The following is a 17,662-nucleotide window of genomic DNA, read 5'->3' on the forward strand; positions in this document are numbered from 1 at the left end:
AGGGGAGCTAGGCATGGACATTGGCAAGAGAGCAGGCAAGATATTTAAGGACTGGTAGATTTTTAAAGCTGCATCTCACTGCCAAACTGCTTTAAATTTCATCACAACCTAATTAAAGAATTAAAGTAGTTCCTTTCCATATTCTTTGGCCTTCTTCCACATGCACACGACATGTGTAGGTTGCTGTGTGCATGGGAGTGTGGTGCGTGCACGGGAGTGTGAACTGGTGCATCTCCCCATGCTTGAACCTGAGGCTTCAGGGATTCCTGGAGCTTGTACAATCACCTGATACAAAACTTCTCATTTAAAGATGAAATTACTCCTTGGAGAATTTTCACCAAAGGCAAAAAAGCACAAAAATTCTTCTCCTCCTCTCTACATGCCTCATTACACAGAGATAGAGGATTCAGTGTTTGAAAAATTATCATTTTTGTAGGTTTTATTTGTGGTATGTGAGGAGTGGAAAATCTAGAACTCAATTTAACAGCCGCTGTCTCTGCCTTCACAAACTAGCTGCCACTACCATTGTACAATCGTAGATACCTAAATATATATGTATTATATATAATACCTTTAAATAAATATAGATATTTAAAGCAATACATTAGAGTTGCTAAGTTTTAGGAAGTTTTCAGAAATCTGCCTTATTGGGTGGTGAGTTAGACACCCTATGTTGTGTGTGACGATACCAGCTGGCTCCGACGTGGTGAGCACCGTAACTAAGGGATAATTGGATAATCATTGAGATGTGTTTCTAGATTAAAAGTTCGAAATGGCAAGGATGGTAGGGCTGGAAGAGGAAGTGTGGGGTCTTGGTGAGGACCATGGATTCTGAGTGGGGATGCTGGATTTCCACTGTCTCATAATTTACCATCTGCCCCGAGTCACCAAAATTACCCATCAGACCTCTGTTAAGTGGGATATTGATAAGCACATTTTATTGCAGCATTAGAAAGGGGCTCAAAGAGGACCCTGGCAGGCCTATAGACTTGGCGAAGGAGAAGGAGTGGGGGCGGGGAGAGGGAAGGAAATGAGAAAAAGGAGGAGAGTTGGAGGAGAAAGTCGGAAGAAGTGTGTGAGGGAGATAATCCTGTGGAGAGTGGGCCTCCCTGCAGCCGGTGTAGGCCACCCTGAGGGACACCTCAGGCCACCACCAGTCTTCACCCAGCGCGACACTTGCCTCCTCAACTATATCATCTTTCAGCAGGATTGAGTGTGGACTTAGAAGAGGTTTTACTAGCACACCATTCCCAAGCACTTTTTAAGGTGGCCCTTGAATCCACAGTCTGTGTGTGCACTCAAGTATTAATCTGTGAGTTTCTGGTATTTAAAACTATCTAAAAGCTTAAAGGGTAAGAGGACAGTTTTACTGTGTTGAAACAAAATGCACTGCCCAAACTTGTCATGCTGAAATGAATTTGCTTAATGATTTCCAGGGATTTCTTTTTTTTTTTTTGAAATGTGTGTAAAGAATTTTACACTTTTAATCTGAATGACCTGAATTTGAAGTTGGGGAGACATAGCCTCCAAGAAGTGTGTTCTAAGAAGATCAGGGTTTACCCAGGGCTCTAGCAAAGTGTGGTGCTGTCTGATGGTTCATTGACTTGAATGCTTATACTGTATATTTGGGTGCTCTGGCAGATGCAAACGGGGCCACCAAGATTTTTAAATAAGGCTTTTAGCCTATCAGACTTTAAATAACTCATAAATAAAGAAATCCTAGTACTTCCAATTTCTCAACTTCAAGTACTCCCTGGTAAACATGTATCCCTCTTTCTAGCAGTACTCGGACCCCTTCTCTCTTCCTCTCTCTGTGTATGCCTCTCTCTCTGGCCCCTTTTTCTCCCATAGCTTGTTGATTGGGAGACATATAAAGCATCATTTCCACTGAAGTCCTATGCCTTTAAGGGTCCTGAGAGACACTGTTGAGACAGAAGTGCAACGTCTAGGGGAGGGGACTAAGTAGATGTAGCCACCCTGGCCGTGGGTGTGTGACGGTAGCCGTCAGCAGCCCTGTCTGCCGTGGCTCAGGGACAAGGGCAGGCCCTTGAGTGTGAATGTTTGTACAGACCCTGCAGGTGTGGGAATGTGAGCATGTGTGCGTAGGAATATCGTGCACGTTGGTGAGTTCCCCATGTGGCCTGGCGACTCCCCTGGTCTGGAGGGACTGCGTTGTTCACACTGGGAGACAAGCCAGCTCTTTCAGGCCACTAGAGATCATTTGCTAAAGAGACCCCAGTGGTTTGAAAGAGTAAATGTACTTCCCAAAGAGGAAACCACCTATGGAAAGGTGCAGACCAACCTCGCGTTTTGAACCCTGTGATTATTTCATCAATTTCTACATAGCTGTTGGCTGACCTCTTCAGTCTCAAGATCACCACACTCTGATTTATCTACCTTTTTGAATGGGACTGGTAGGGTAGAAATTTTGAAGAATAAAACCCACTATTTTTCGGTCTGTGGAAAAAAATGATTCTAACATCATGCTGACGTGATGAATGACTGAGTGAGAAAATATGTCAAAGTGCTATGTATACTGTAAAGCGATTTATAAATATTAGGCATCAAATTAAACCTGATGGGGTGGGGAGGAGCAAACCACCTGTAAAATCATGTTATCTGAAGGTGAAAATAAGATCAGTGTGCATTCCCTGAGCACACACCAGCTGGGAGATAGCCCAAGGCATACCAAACTGTACACCAAGTCAGCTCAGGTTAGCTATTCTTTCCAGAAGGTCTGTAAACTGAGCACACCTGTATGTAGATATTTCAGGTTTGACTGGGTCAACCTATGTTGTTACATTACAAACTTTAGTAGCTGTCATTTATTGAGTGCTTACTGCATGCCTGGAAATAGACATATGTTATGCCTACAGAGGATTATTGTTATTTTTTCATTGAAATGTGATTGGCAAAGGAGTCTTTTTTGGTCCCCATTTATGGATTAGGATATCAAGAGTTAGAGAGGATGTGACTTGTCTAAAACCATGTAAATGGTGCAGCCAGATTTGAAGTTGGGATATGGCTACTTCAAATTTCCTTTCTTTTGACTGTGTTATACTGCAACTGAGTATTTATATATATAAGTAAATATATACAAATAAAAATTTAACAATATATATTATATAAAAAGATTTTACATATATTATATAATATATATGTTTATATATAACTTATATAACTATTTATATTTAAAGATTTTATTTCTTTGAGGGGGAAGGGGCAGAATGAAAGGGAGAGAGAGAATCTCAAGCAGATTTCACATGGAACAGGGAGCCCAGCACAGGACTCAATCTTACAACCCTGAGATCCTGAGCTGAGCCAAAATTGAGTTGGACGCTTAACCAACTGAGCCATATATATATATATATATATATATATATATATATATATATATATATATATTTATGGTGGTGTGTGTTTGTGTGAATGCAAGTATATAAGATGTTTCTAAATTATACAAACCTTTTTTCAGATGTTTTATGATATTTAATATCAGAGATCACAGTATCAAATGACAGTTTAATACAGGAGCCTTCTACGTATCACTTAAGTTATTCATTTGTTCATTCAGAAATATATTTGTATTTACTGTGTTACAGACACTTTCTTGGGATGGAGGGCATACAGATGAATAAAATATAGTTCGGGACTTAAAAACATTCATAGTGTAGAATTCTACAGGTTACCACAAAACAATATGGAAATGAAATGATAGACGTGTTCATGAGGTGCTTTGTGTACACCCTGGGGGAAGAGTGTGTGTGTGTGTGTGTGTGTGTGTGCGCGCGTGTGTGCACGCACATGTGTATCAGGGAAGGCTTTTTGGGGGAGGTGTTATCTGAGCTGTAACTTAATTAACAAGTGGGAAGTAATTAGGGGCTAGGGCTGGTGCTAGGGTGGGGAGTGGTAGCGGGAGGGGATGACAGTTGGCCTGGAGGGACAGGCAGAATGTATCTTTCAGAAATCACATGCTGGAGCACTAGAAACAGGTTGAGGAATGGTCCCCAGGGGGTGGATTATGAGGGCTTACTCTATGAGGGCTAAGGACCCCAGATGTAGTGTTCTGTAGGCAGTAGGGTGCTATTCATTCATTCATTCAACAAACATTTCCTGAGTGCCAACCAAGTACTGGGCACTGAACTTGATAGGCAGGATGCAACGGCAAGCAAGAGTGACCAGTTCTGTCCTCAACTCTAGTGAGATTGAACTGGGAAGTGATATGACTCAACTCTTTAAAGCTGGGAGGGCCTGAATAAGACCAGCAATCACTAAGGTAAAAAATGAGAGATTGATTTGTGAATGACTTAGGGGTAAAAATGAACAAGACTTGTTGACTGATTGGATGTCTGGGGGAGGGGGATAGGTGTCATGGATGGTCCTCCAGTTTATACCATGGAGAGATGGGGTTATACCTACTGGGATTAATAACAAAGAAGAATAAATAGGATGTTGGTCGGGAGATAAAGAATTTAGCTTTGGACTTGTTGAGTGAAGTGAACGTCTTTTCATGGAGAGGGTTTAGCAGATAGTTGGGCATACACGTCTAAAAACCAAAGAAGAGATCCAGAAACGCAAATTTTGTGGCATATGGGTGAGACCTCGAATTATGGTAGTGGAAGGAATTGTCTAATGAAAACATGAAAAGTGATATGAAGACCAGAAATTATGGCCCAAATTAAGGCATAGATGGTAAAGGGATGGAAAAGATGGAGAGAGGAAAAGTTACCAACAGATGACTTCATTCAGGAGGAAGGGTAGTTGGGGAAGTTGCAGTTCATCTCTTGGACTATTGGTGGGCAGTAAAGGATGAATGATTCAGGTTAGTTCCCTAAGCCTTGACTGAGAACAGAGCATGCACCATACATTGTGCTGAGCCAAGAAAGGGAAGATCCAGATATTATCCTTGCCCTAGAGGAGCCTGTGGTCAAGGAGGTCATGGCCTCTATTTGACTACCAGATAGCACTTTAATTGCCTTATAAATAAAAAATACCACTCGGTGAATCTTAGCTTGGCATCATTAAAAAAAAAAACAAACAAAAAAAAAACCCCTTATTTCCAAGCATTCTTGAGAAATGATAGAAGGCATGGGAGTGTTCAACCTGTTGAAGAGAGAAAGCACAGGGAGAATCATATACTTGCACCACATATTTAAAATGGCTGTCTTTTGGGGCTCCACAACTAGACAAAGTATGAGTAGAAATTAGAAGGAAATGAAACTAGTTTGTATGCTATATATTTATATAGTGACCAAGAACTTCCTGATGGAGTAAAGCTTCTCACTGGCTGCCTCCATTTATGACAAAACAAATGATGTCTGGAGGACCCCTGGGTCTCAGTGTCAGGTTAAAGTGTTGACTCTGTGATCTTGAAGGTCTCTCCAGCCCTGGCTTTTCCATCTAACCCTGTGAGTGTCTCCTAGAGTGGTGGTTCTCAGTCTTTTAAAGAATCACATACCCCTTTGATAATCTGATGAAAAGTTATGGACATTCTCTCCAGGGGAAAAAAAATGCAAGTATACCCATAAATACAATTATTACTAAAACAAGACCTCCCAACCTACCCCAAAGTCTTTAGGAGGTCTCTGGACTTCAGGTTAGGACCTCTTGTCCTAATAGGTTTCTAATAGATGGGAACATAGGTATGACTTACTCTGAAATTACATACATTGAAGAAAAAAGCCTCTTTGGGACTTAATTCAGAACCATGACTATGGTTTGCTATATGTCTAATGCAATGCATCATTGATTTTATCCTGTCAGCCTTACTTTACAAGTGTCCCCAAGCAACTCACAACTTCACAGATATATGTACATAATCATATGCACATATTTTATTTTAAAAATAATAATGATGCTGTTTGGTGTAACCACAGAGAGTCACAGAGATATGTTATTGTAACTGAGATTCTCGGGTAGTTGGAATTTGGGGGAGTTCTTTCTGATTAGGGCTGTCTTACATATTTATGCCAGAAGAGTTCATGAGCTATTTCTGATACTTAGACTTTAATCATGCTTAATGAACTGAACTAAACATAATTCTTGTTCTGTTTTGGTAACCTTGTGGATTTCTCCTAATGCTCAGTTTTGTATGACTATACCATTCTTGAAATGCTAATACCCAAAATGCTAATTCAAGAGAGGACCACAAAAGTTAGATTTCATTTCAGAGAAGGGCATTCAGTATTCACAGGCCTCTCTGGAAAAGCAAGGCAGCGAGAAGAGTGATATTAGGTGGAAAATATTGGCTCCTACCTTTGGTGAACACACAAATTTAAACATATAGGTTGCACAAAATTTGGATAAACTGAGGTGGAATCCAACATTTCTTGCATGAATGCCTGTATAATGTGGCGATAGCTGTGAGAAAAGAGGAGCCCGGCATCTAAGACCCAACACAATGAAAATGCAATGAATCGGAATGCCTCACAGATCATAGCGGAATCAGAATTTCCAGCAAGGAAAATCTTTTCATGGTGAATTAAGTGGTGGATGAAGAAAAATGGTGATGAAAAAAGGTAGGCACAGATCACAAACACTGGGCTCAGGGCTCACTGCTGAAGATTTAAGAACCTTAGCTAAAGCTATGCAGAATAGAATGTGGAAAATTGAATTTACTAAACAATTAAGCATTGAATTAATCTACATCCTGCACAGTAGAAAAGTGGGGGAGGGAGCAGAGCAGAGCTGAATAAATCAGTGGAGCTCATTAAAAGATAGTGAATATATCAGGTCTGTTGTAGCATGAAGGAGGACAGTTTCCTGTATAACATGGAATAATTCTTGGGTTCTAAGTCACCTTTCTGGAGTCCTAGTCTTAATCAGATTAACAAACATGCTTCTGATGAGGTTATTCTGTTGCTCTGTATTTTAGCTTGTTATCGGTAGCTTTTCTATTAATTACGAGTCAGATCACCAGTCAACAATAGTAGTGAGGGACAACATAAATAAAATGAGAGAGCCCAGGAGATGTCACTCGCAGGATCTCATGCATCCTGAAACTCCCACGGGTTCCTGCAGCCTCCCACATGCCTTGCCGGTCTTTTGTTCAATTACAGTTAATGCAATACTTTGCCATTTTCTCCTTCTAATTATATTTTCAAGTGGGATTTGTAGCACATAGAAAAACATCCTTTTACATGTCGAGGCACCGGGGTTTTGTGCCTGGCATTGTCTGTCCCCTGGGTGCTGTACCATTCTTTCTGCAGAGCTCTGAATAAACAAGTCCCCCTTTTAGAGCTGCAGTTGTACAAACTGAAAATTTATGCATTAACTGTTTGCATTCTGAGCATGTGTTCGAGATTACGTCTTCTAGCATTCTCCTGACATGCTGCAGAATGCGTGTTTGTCAAAAGCTCCCCTCTCACGGCGCTCCTACCTTTCAATCCCAGCATCAGCAGATCAATTAGCACCATTTTGGAGAATATGCATAATGGTTGAGCCGGACACACAAGTGGTGGCTCTTTCTGCGACTCTGCTTCATTCTGGGGGGCCACGTTAGTCTTCTGGCCAAGGTTGGAGAGCCGGTGGCAGGCAGTCATCCTCTTCAGGAACGTGGACTCTTCCCTTTGATTGGTATGCAGCACGCCTGGGCTCTTCCCCTTTCTTTCTCTGGGTGTCACAGACATTTTGACCCCTCAGCCTTTCTTATCTTCTCGGGAACACGGAAATACTTCTCGAGACAGAAGCAAAGAGCACTCTGATTTCGCTAGGCACATTCAAAGCGTTGGGAGGGTCAGTAGACTTTACTACGATGCAGCCATGAACGGGGACAGCCTGGGATTGAGACGAAGTGGGCATATTTTACACACAAGATCATCCTGCCTTGCCACTAATAATCTTGGAGACAAACACCACTTCCCAGCCAAGGACCAGCTTTCTCTTCTGCATCATTCCTACCGTGCGGGATGACCAGTGACTCATAGGACTGTTTTTGAAAGCTAGCACTAAAAGCTAATTAAAATCTTTTCTGGTGATAAAGGGAGATTTGGGAGAAGTGTTGCCATGATTGTTTTCCCCAAGAATTTAATTTACTGCCAATTTTTCCTATCTGAATGTTACTTTCAAATGCACCCAGTGATAAGAAGCAACATCTGTTTTCCGTTCAATAGTACAAGAAGGCTCGGCATGGGGCTGAGTGTACACAGTCCATGTGAATCTATTGTTATTCTCATTCCTTTTTTGTCCCTGTGCCTGGTCCATTTGCCGTGTACCATCCGGCAAACAGCTGACACATACTAGCTATTATGGACCCCGGCCTAATTGTGAGTCTTAAAAGCTCTGCCATGTTTGTCTTCCAGGATGAATCAGAGGCCTCTGTAAACCGCAATGTTAGAGACCACTGCTCTCATTTTGCATTTTCAGAACAGGAGCAGACTGTCATGCCAGAGGGTTTGTTGACGTTAAAAATATAGTCAGAATCAAGTGGCAGCACTCCTCTCCCCACCCCTCACCCCCACTTCTTTGCCTGGAACGTTTTTGTTTTCCTTGGTAATAAAGCATACAATTACTTATAGAATAACTATTTGTAGATATTATTTTAGCTCAGAGGCAGAAACTGGCCAATTTTAAATGTGCCAACGTCGCTCCGAGCTGGCGCCGTTTGTGGAGGGGAACGGGAAAGGTGGCTTGGCCGTCCGGCCTAGGCTTCCCTGACTTCGTTACTATATGATGGGATCCCACTGGACCAGTGTTAACAGACCACTCTATTTGGATTTCTGATCTGTGCCCCCACAGCCCTCTTGGAACAGAGATCACGATGACACAGCATCGACGCGTTCGGGAGGAACCCCGGGCCCTTCCAGCGGCGGCCACACATCGCACAGTGGGGATAACAGCAGTGAGCAAGGTAGGAGAGGCGTTCTCATTCTCTCGTGCTACTCGTTTCATTGTTAAGGGTTGAAAAATCAGAAATGCCTAGTTAGTTCCTATTAATCCCGTTTCTCCTAGAACATAAGCCCCTTAGCGTAGGGGAATCAGCTTCTCTTATTTGTTTCTCCAGACCCTTTCTTCCTTTGTGCCACCCCAGCTGCCTAACTGGCCATCACCTGCTCACCTCCAGAGAACAGGGTCGGTGAATTGACCGGGGGCAAGATTAGAGGAGATTAGAAGTTCAAGTGTGTGTAAAGAGCATGCCCACTCTTACCCTGCGATCCAAATAAAAAAGTATTTTTATTACCTGCCCTTAGAGGCTTCTCAAGAGATCATGAAGAAACATCTTTCACGATTCCAAGTCAGTGATGTCTTCAGATGCTTAGAAGGCCGTAGCCTTTTGGGAACCCACACTGGGCTTCCCTCTCCACTGGGTTGAGGCGGTTTTTTTTCCGGATTTGCTTATCCGAATCTCTTAAGTGCTTGACTTCATTGCAAAGTCAGACTACAGGGAATTAGGGAGAAATGAAAAGAAGCCAGATCCATTTAGCTCGTACTGTTCCTTGAATGCACATACCTGTGTGTATACTTGGGTGTCCATGGCTATGCACGTCTGACCGTGACTAGTAGGAAAGAAAGTTTTAACATGTAGTTCATCTTCAGCGAAAAGGCGAATGAGTATTCAGATGTCTTGTGCTGCCTTCGGTGAGACCCACTGCAGAGGAATTTTGTGTTCAGTTAGCACAACCAAAGCTTAAGAGTGTATTCTCTATTTAAAATAAAAAGACGGCTTTATTGAAGTTGACTCTGAGCCCACAGTAGGTGCATACTTTAAAATCCGGTGTGATGATGGTGTGCCGCTAGACAACAAAAGAATTTTGTTTTCTCACATACATTGGGCTGGACCAATTAGATTTGCAAAGTCTAAAATGAATTTGACATCATTAATTGGAAAACAAAACCAGGATTTTTTTTTTTTTTTTTTAAGGCACGTGTATGCTACTTGGACTGGGAATAACTTCTACACATAGAATTTTAAGCATCTGAGATATTTTATTGTTCAAAGGAAAGTTGCTGACTTCACCACAACTCTGAGTGTAGTAAAAAATGGAGCCCACGATAGTAAACGCGTTGAGAGCTGAGGCAGAAACATGTAACCCCTGACCTCTGACTTTTACTGGAAACTGATACGCAGCATAAATCCACGGGGCCTTTTCTCTTTCAAGTGTGTGTATGTATGTGTGATGGTGTTGCTGCTCCCGGGGCTAGAACTAAGGTGATGTCGGCACTTTCAATAGGAAGCCCTATTTTCAGCTTCTTCCATGAGTTTCCAAAAAGGTGGAAAGGGGATCTAAATTCTTCTTCCTGTACTCCAAAATTGCTACACGAGGTCATAGCCTCTTGTTTTATCTGTTTGTTTCTTTTTCTTTTTTGTTTCTTGCTTTAAAAAATATATATATATTATCTATCACCTAGGAACAGGCAGGTAGCTTAGCTGCTGCTTTGATGGCTTGCGAACTGCTGAAACGGACTTGAATGTAAAATTGTAGCATATATGCTTTCTCAAACATAATCTGATGAAAGGATTTTGAGAGGCCAAAGGCCCTGTCCCAGTTCTTCCCCTGTGACATGTCATAACAGGGAATTAGGAATTTTGCATGTTTCCTTTTCCTTCAACAAGTGTTATCCAAAGGCCAATTTAATAAGGAATTTGATGGTAATCTGGAGACATGTCTCTTTCACAGTACCTGAGTTTTCTAATTACATTATTTCTCTTTTGTACTTTTCATATAAGATCACCACCTATTCTGCTTTTTTTTTAAAAAAAAAAAAAAAAAAAAAAAGAATTTTCCCATATCATCTGAATGAGCTCTGTTGAGCCTTCCTAAAACAATCCTGGCCTCATTTGACAGAGGAGGAAAATAAGGTATGGGACCTTATTTGGTCCCATATTGGTATTGGGACCAATATTCCCACTTCAGGGGAAGAAATAAAGGAAAGAAAAAAAAGAGGAATGGGGCATCTGACTGGCTCAGTCAGTAGAGTACATGACTCCTGATCTTGGGGTTGTGAGTTCAAGCCCCATATTGGGTGTAGAGATGACTTAAAGGAAAATCTTTTAAAAAATTACAAAAAGAGGGATAGAAGGAAGCACATAGAAAAGCACAGATCAGGGCTGAAGGATGGGCTCTTTATTAATAATATAGTTTATAGACAAGATGATGTGCATTAACTAAACTTATTGAGCTGATCATTTTGCAAGATAGGTAAGTCATTATGCTCTATTTCTTGAATTCTGGATGTCAGTTACACATGGATAAAACTGAAATAAAGACAGTTTTTAATTTAATTTTAACAATTTTCAATTTTAAGTAATATAATTTGTATTTATACTAAAAATTCATTATAAGAACTTCTTGCTTGTTTCACTTTCAAAAATTACACAGCAAAGTCTTACTCATTTGGTTTTTTGAGGTGGTGCAAAGCCTAAATGAATGGAAACTCTTGGTTGCATTTAATTACATAAAAATATCTTCAACTAAAAAAAAAAAAATCTTCAACTCAATGTTTCCAAATAATGAACTTAAGGGAGCCATTTTTATAACTAGTTAAGAACATTGCATTGCCCTGAGAGCTTTGGGGTGGTCTTGGGCAGCATCAGACCCCAAATTTCAGTTTCCTGATTATTTGTCTAAGATTCTTGTCCTCATGCTCTCTTTCTTGGCTCTCCACTGAGGAATCAAGCCAGTGACTCCCACTGTGATCCAAAAGAAGCCTTCTGTGTAGACCCCCCCCCCCCCAGCCCCCACCCAACACTTTGAGAGCCAGGGTGCAGGAGGCCCTCCTGTGGTCTTACCTGCCCTTCTCTGTGGCTTCTCCTCCTGGGCAGTGTGTTTTCTCTCTGGCTAAATGCAGAATGATGCCTGCAAGTGCTGCTGCCACTACATCTGTGCATTTCCATGCCAACCGTGACCCTCCTAAACCTTTTTTCATCCCTGAGACCTGTGGAGCTGGGTCTTTGTGCAGCCTTCAGATTAACTGTGCACAGTGGCTTTTCCATGTTTGCCCTGCCTGCCTTTTCTGGCAGCCATAGATATGTAAGCTGTGCCAGCATTTGGCCCGTAATGCATGTCCTAAATAGTTATTTACACAGTTTGAGTCCATTTTAGTCAACTGGGTAAATAACAGCCCTCTTCAAAAGATTTATAAATCCATAAATATGTCTTTATACATACCCAATAGACAGAAATAACTCAATCTGTCAAGAACATATCCAAAGAGGTGTTTCCCCCACAGACAGGAGTAATACATATTTTAAAACTTTCTCTACTGTATTATTTGTATTGTGTTTCTTTTTCCTCATTCCTTTTCATTTTTCACCACTTCATTATGGCACCTGTGATACCAAAAACAAAACAAAACAAACAAAAAAAACCAAACACAACAACAACAAAAAACCAAAAAACAGAAAAGAAATCCCCAGGCTTGCCTCTGTTACCTTATCTGTGCATGACGTAGGCATTAGGCAGGCTATATTTTCATTTGGACTTTCAAAGTTAAAAAAAAAAAAAAAAGTCATTCAGGAAATTTGTAATATTCTGACAGATTTCTAAATACAGTGATAATTCCTAGTGAGGCTTCCAGCAATTTGGGGGATTTTGAGTGCCTGATGACTTGCCAAATTAGCGGCTATTGTGGTTGATGGAATAGTTTTAGTCCAAATTTTTATTTAAGCATAAAAATATAAAACAGAAAATCCAATGCTGGGCATTCTAAAAAGAGTACATGCAAGATACATAATTAAGAAGATGTTGAAGACTATTATTCTTCAGGGATTTGGTGTTTATTTATGATTTACATAATACTCCTTTCCCCCCAACTCAAACCTTTTATCATGGTAACTTTTCTGAGGGCCTCTACTTTCATTTAATATGAACACTTGTGGCCGTTTGCAGGAAAGTGAGTCTTTGACAGTGAAGCTCCTTTAAGCTGGCATTGAAAAGGAAGGCCCCACGCCTGTCTCTGGTTGGGGGTTCTGGTGGTGTTGCTCTGACATTGACTCTGGGTACTCCTTTGCTTCCTCAGAGCACTGCCGAAGCTACGACATTGGATCCTGATTTTATCCCTGTCTCTTATTTGCCCCTTTCCCATTCCAGAAGAGAAAAATGTAAGCTCAGAAATACTGAAGTAACGGTCAGAGTCAACTCCAGGATCTTGTCTCTTGGCTTTGCTTCGTGACCCCGTTAGGATGGGCTGCTTTCACGACCCCAGGCGGGGTCTCACACACAAGATGAGGGGCATATTGGCAGACGCATGACTCCTTCCTCTGTCTTTTTTCTCCTACCATGTGCCGCTGCCCTACTGACCAGAACCAGGGGCTCCTCTAGGAAGCATGTGGCTTGGAGCAGGAGAACACCAAGCACATTTGGTGTCTCTCTCCACCGTATTTGGACTCTTTCCCAGGAGGGTTGCCATAGTCACCCTATAACTCACAAGCAGCTTTGGTTATGACTGACCATGGTTTGCGTTTGGACATGTCTTCTTTTTTTTTTTTTTTTGTTCAACGTCAAGAGAGAGGAGTATATGCTAGCAATAAAATAACATAATGACATGTTAAGGGCTATCTGTCAGTGTAGGTATTTCCAACCCTTACTTGGTAAATAAAAGAGATGGCAAAGGTTCAGAGAGGCTAGGAGACTTGCCCAAAGTCATATACAGGTGGTAGTAGAGTCAGGACCCAAACCCATACAGTGTGACTCTAGGGCTCATGCTCCTGAGGCCTGTGTCCTCTGGTGCTTTCGTGTGACGAGGAATGGAAAACAGATCATTGATGAACCCTCTTTCTCTTACCAAGTTGAGGCCTTTTTCAACAGTGTCTGTACCAGGCCTGGCCCTGTCTCCATAATGGTGGCGGAGCTGGTAATGGGCCAGAGTCAGCGTTAGCCTCAGGGGGGTTATACTCTGCTGGGGAGTGAGAATCTAGATTCTAGTGTTAAGTAGAATGAGAGATTCACAGAGAAATGTGATGATTGATATAATTAATTTGTATTATGTATTAAGAGCCTATACCATTTCGCTCATTCACAGATTTATTGAATTGAAACTAGGAGCATACAAAACAAATAAGGACATTTCTCTTGCAGAGCATTCCCCATTTAAAGCTCATCTCATTTTCCTCTTTTGTGAGAAAAAAGAGAAAGTATTATTTCTATGTTGAAATTTGATATAAAACATCTCAACTTGAAAGGGCTTTAATGATTGCTGAAACCTCTAAAACCCACTTCTGAACTTCTCCTTTTGGGGGGCAGGACTCATTCAACAATAGTATCTTTGCTCCTACTTAAAAATAAAAAAAAGCAAAACCAGCATGTTTCTTTAAAGAGGAATAATTGAAAAGTACTGCTATTTCTTTATAATAATGTGTGATAGTTGCAATGCCTCCCAGTGTACCCCGTCCCCCCACCAACTCCAGCTTTTGTATGAGTTCAGGCAACCTACAGGCAGAAGGCAATCCCATTTATTATTAAAGGGAATCCGAAGGCAGTTGTTTCAGGCTTGGGAGACCAGCAGGCGGAGCTGGCTGGGAGGGGGCGGGGAGCAGGGAGAGGGGCAGCGGGGAAGGGCCACATTATGTTCCAGATGACTAAGCAACGATTTATATACCAGCTTGCCTTTTTACATGAAGAAGAAAAGTAATAACAGCCCAAACCCGGGCATTTGAAACAGTCAGCTGTCCGATGAATAATGGGATAGGTGGGAAGGAGCGCTCTGATTGGATGTCTTAATGAGCACATTTCTTGCAGAGTTTGGGCTGCAGTTCCCCTTGACCTTTGCCCTTTATTGACCAAACTGACACTTCATTTTTCACATACTTCCAATTATGGCTCGGCTTAAGTGTTGCCCTCCCTCCTTTATTTCTTTCCTATGGACAACTTGAGAGTGGTTGAGGCCACAGAAGATATTTTCATTTGAAAAACTACCGTAGCAACTCAGGTTTGGGAGGTAATCTGTAATCTGCAGTTTTTCAGATGAAAACACAAAGTGAACGCTGCTTGTTTAGAAACAGTTTTCTTTGCCTTTTTTTTTTTTTTTTAATCCCAACTGATTTTTAAAACGGTGTTTATAAGAACCTCAGAACCCTGTGAATCAAAAAAAAAAAAAAAAAAAGTTTGTTTGGGTTTTTTTCATTCCATTTGTCTGCTGGTCAGGGTAACTTGAATGATCTCTATTTGTTCACACTTACTTGTTAAGTCTTACACTTCTGCGGGGACTTCTTGTATTTCAGTGGTGCCCTAATGCTTTTTGACTAATACACTTCGGGGAGAAAAGTAAAATATAATTGTGACTGCAGGCCTTCACCCTTAGACCACTGCAGCCTCGTGTGTTACTTTAGTCACACTTCATGTTGGGCTGCAGATTAAAGAGTGGCCTTTGCGCGCAGTGGCAGGCAGAAGAGGAAAATGATTTCCTGATGGGAAAAGTCAGGTGTAAAAAAGAAAGGGGAAGTTATTATACTCAGCAAATCCCTGTTATCAAAAGGTCCATATCATTAACTTATCAAACACGTTGAACAAGATGGATAGACAGAGAACTGTTTTTCCGGAACAACCCATGCTGTATATTCAACCTTTCCTTTTATTGACTCATCAAATGCGAGTAACTGTTTTCTGTTACCCATTCTCTTGACTTCTAGCATCATGAAAGCAGGTCATCTCAAAACAAAGAAAAATAACTTTGTCATCTAAAGAGCAATAACTGTATATTTAGGGGATATGCACTTGGCCATGAGTGTTTTCACAGAGACTGCATCTTCTGACTATTAGGTGACATCGCTGGGAAGCTGGAAGTCAATGTTTTTCCTCTTAAGCGACTGAAAAATGCCTCTGAAATTATTTACTCCCAAATATATTTCCCTCCGACACAGAAGTATTTGTTCCAAAAGTGCATGAGGTGTTCCCTACTTTATTATGTAGCCCTCTGGCATATCCATGGCATAATTTTACTATAATATGGTAATAAAAGAATATGTAAAAGGCAGACAAAGGTTCTGTCTTTTTCTGTAAGGTGACCTCTGTTACCAAGTAACTGCTTTACTTATGAGCTTATTAAAAACTCAAAAAATGAGCTTTTCATACTTCATAGGCATTGATGTGAAAATGAGCTGTCCTGTGAGTAGTTTTCTTGATCATTTTTAGAACAATTGATTAGCCAAAGAGCTCCTGTCATTAGTTGACATTGACTGATAGCAATTTGTCACAAGCTCTGAAGGTCAGCTAGACAGTTGGAGTTTCAGCCTGCCTTTGATTGACCTTTACTGATTCCATCCTCATGTGATTGGCTTTGAATAGGTATGACCCTCGATCGGAAGAGACAAGGCATTTGTCACCAGGGCCATTTCTTATATTTTCTGTTGATTGCTCATTTTTATTTATGCGTGAACTCACGGTCTGGATATCTTATCAAATTTATACTCTAATTTTTGACATGTAAAAGGCGTGATCCTTGTTAACCATGGCCTTAAAACCACAATTCTGTCTTCTCCATGGTTTGTGGTGTGAGAGTGGACTCCGTGAGTTGTGTAGACTTGGCTGCTGGCACTTGGCATTGTCACCTGTGTGGACACCTGAGTTTTGTGGCATGGGGTGGATGCGTGCATGCCATGTGGAGTTTTGTTGTTGTCGCTGCTGTGGTTGTCGTTTAAGAAGTGCCTGCTCTGGACGCCTGGGTGGCTCAGTTGGTTAAGCAGCTGCCTTCGGCTCAGGTCATGATCCCGGCGTCCTGGGATCGAGTCCCACATCGGGCTCCTTGCTTGGCAGGGAGCCTGCTTCTCCCTCTGCCTCTGCCTGCCATTCTGTCTGCCTGTGCTTGCTTGCTCTCCCTCTCTCTCTCTGACAAATAAATAAATAAAATCTTTAAAAAAAAAAAAAAAGTGCCTGCTCCGGGATGACTTGTAGAAGTTCTGAAATTATACTCCAGTTCTCAGGCTTTCCTAGAATTAATTACACTGGACTTTCAAGAGTCATGTGATAGTTTTAAATAAAAAATAAGTAAAGAATTATATGTACGTTGATGTTCTGTCAGTTCATTGTTTGGCTCTGTAGCCAGGAAGTATGAAAACTTTTTTATTTTTATTTTTTATTTTATTTTTTTAAAGGTTTTATTTATTTATTTGACAGACAGAGATCACATGTAGGCAGAGAGGCAGGCAGAGAGAGAGGAAAGGAAGCAGGTTTTCTGCTGAGCAGAGAGCGCGATGTGGGGCTCGATTCCAGGACCCTGAGATCATGACCTGAGTCGAAGGCAGAGGCTTTAACCCACTGAGCCACCCATGCGCCTCTGAAAACTTTTTTAAAAAGGTATCTTCCTGTCAGTTTCCCTCAGCCTGCTGTAAGTTAGAGAAGGCCTCTCTGGCTGTTCATAGTGTTAGCTTTTCGCCGAGAGTGGAATAGATGTTCTATCATGGTGGACTCAGAGTTGTTTGAATGCTCCGTTCTTTCTTCCCTGAGCTGTAAGCTATTTTCCCCCAACTGCATCACGTAGAGAAGAAATATTCCATTCTTCTATTAATAATGTGGGTTTTATTACCTCGTGTTAATGATAAAAATGGCGACCTGAGCTTTAAAAACCTAGATACTAATGTGTCATTATGTAATTATTTAATGCAGTTTCTAACGAAGGCCTTTTTTTTTTTTTTTCCCCCTCATTCTCTCTCCCTTTCCCTTCTTGATTCTGCGTTCGGTTTTAAGCTATATGCAGTCACTTGTTTTTTCAGATTGGCCCTCCTAGGAGT

At 41.3% G+C, this 17,662-nt stretch overlaps 1 protein-coding gene across 4 annotated transcripts in view; it reads left to right on the top strand.

The window, feature by feature from the left end:
• Positions 1–17,662, top strand: part of MEIS1 (Meis homeobox 1) — a 133,803-nt gene that overhangs the window by 20,906 nt on the left and 95,235 nt on the right. For all 4 annotated transcript variants that reach the window (XM_059187843.1, XM_059187841.1, XM_059187844.1 and 1 more), the window contains exon 7: positions 8,737–8,848. In XM_059187843.1, the coding sequence (XP_059043826.1) occupies positions 8,737–8,848 (112 nt within the window). The remainder of the gene's footprint in view (positions 1–8,736; positions 8,849–17,662) is intronic.

The sequence above is a fragment of the Mustela lutreola genome, chromosome 9 (genome assembly GCF_030435805.1).
Source record: "Mustela lutreola isolate mMusLut2 chromosome 9, mMusLut2.pri, whole genome shotgun sequence".
Lineage (NCBI taxonomy): Eukaryota > Metazoa > Chordata > Mammalia > Carnivora > Mustelidae > Mustela > Mustela lutreola.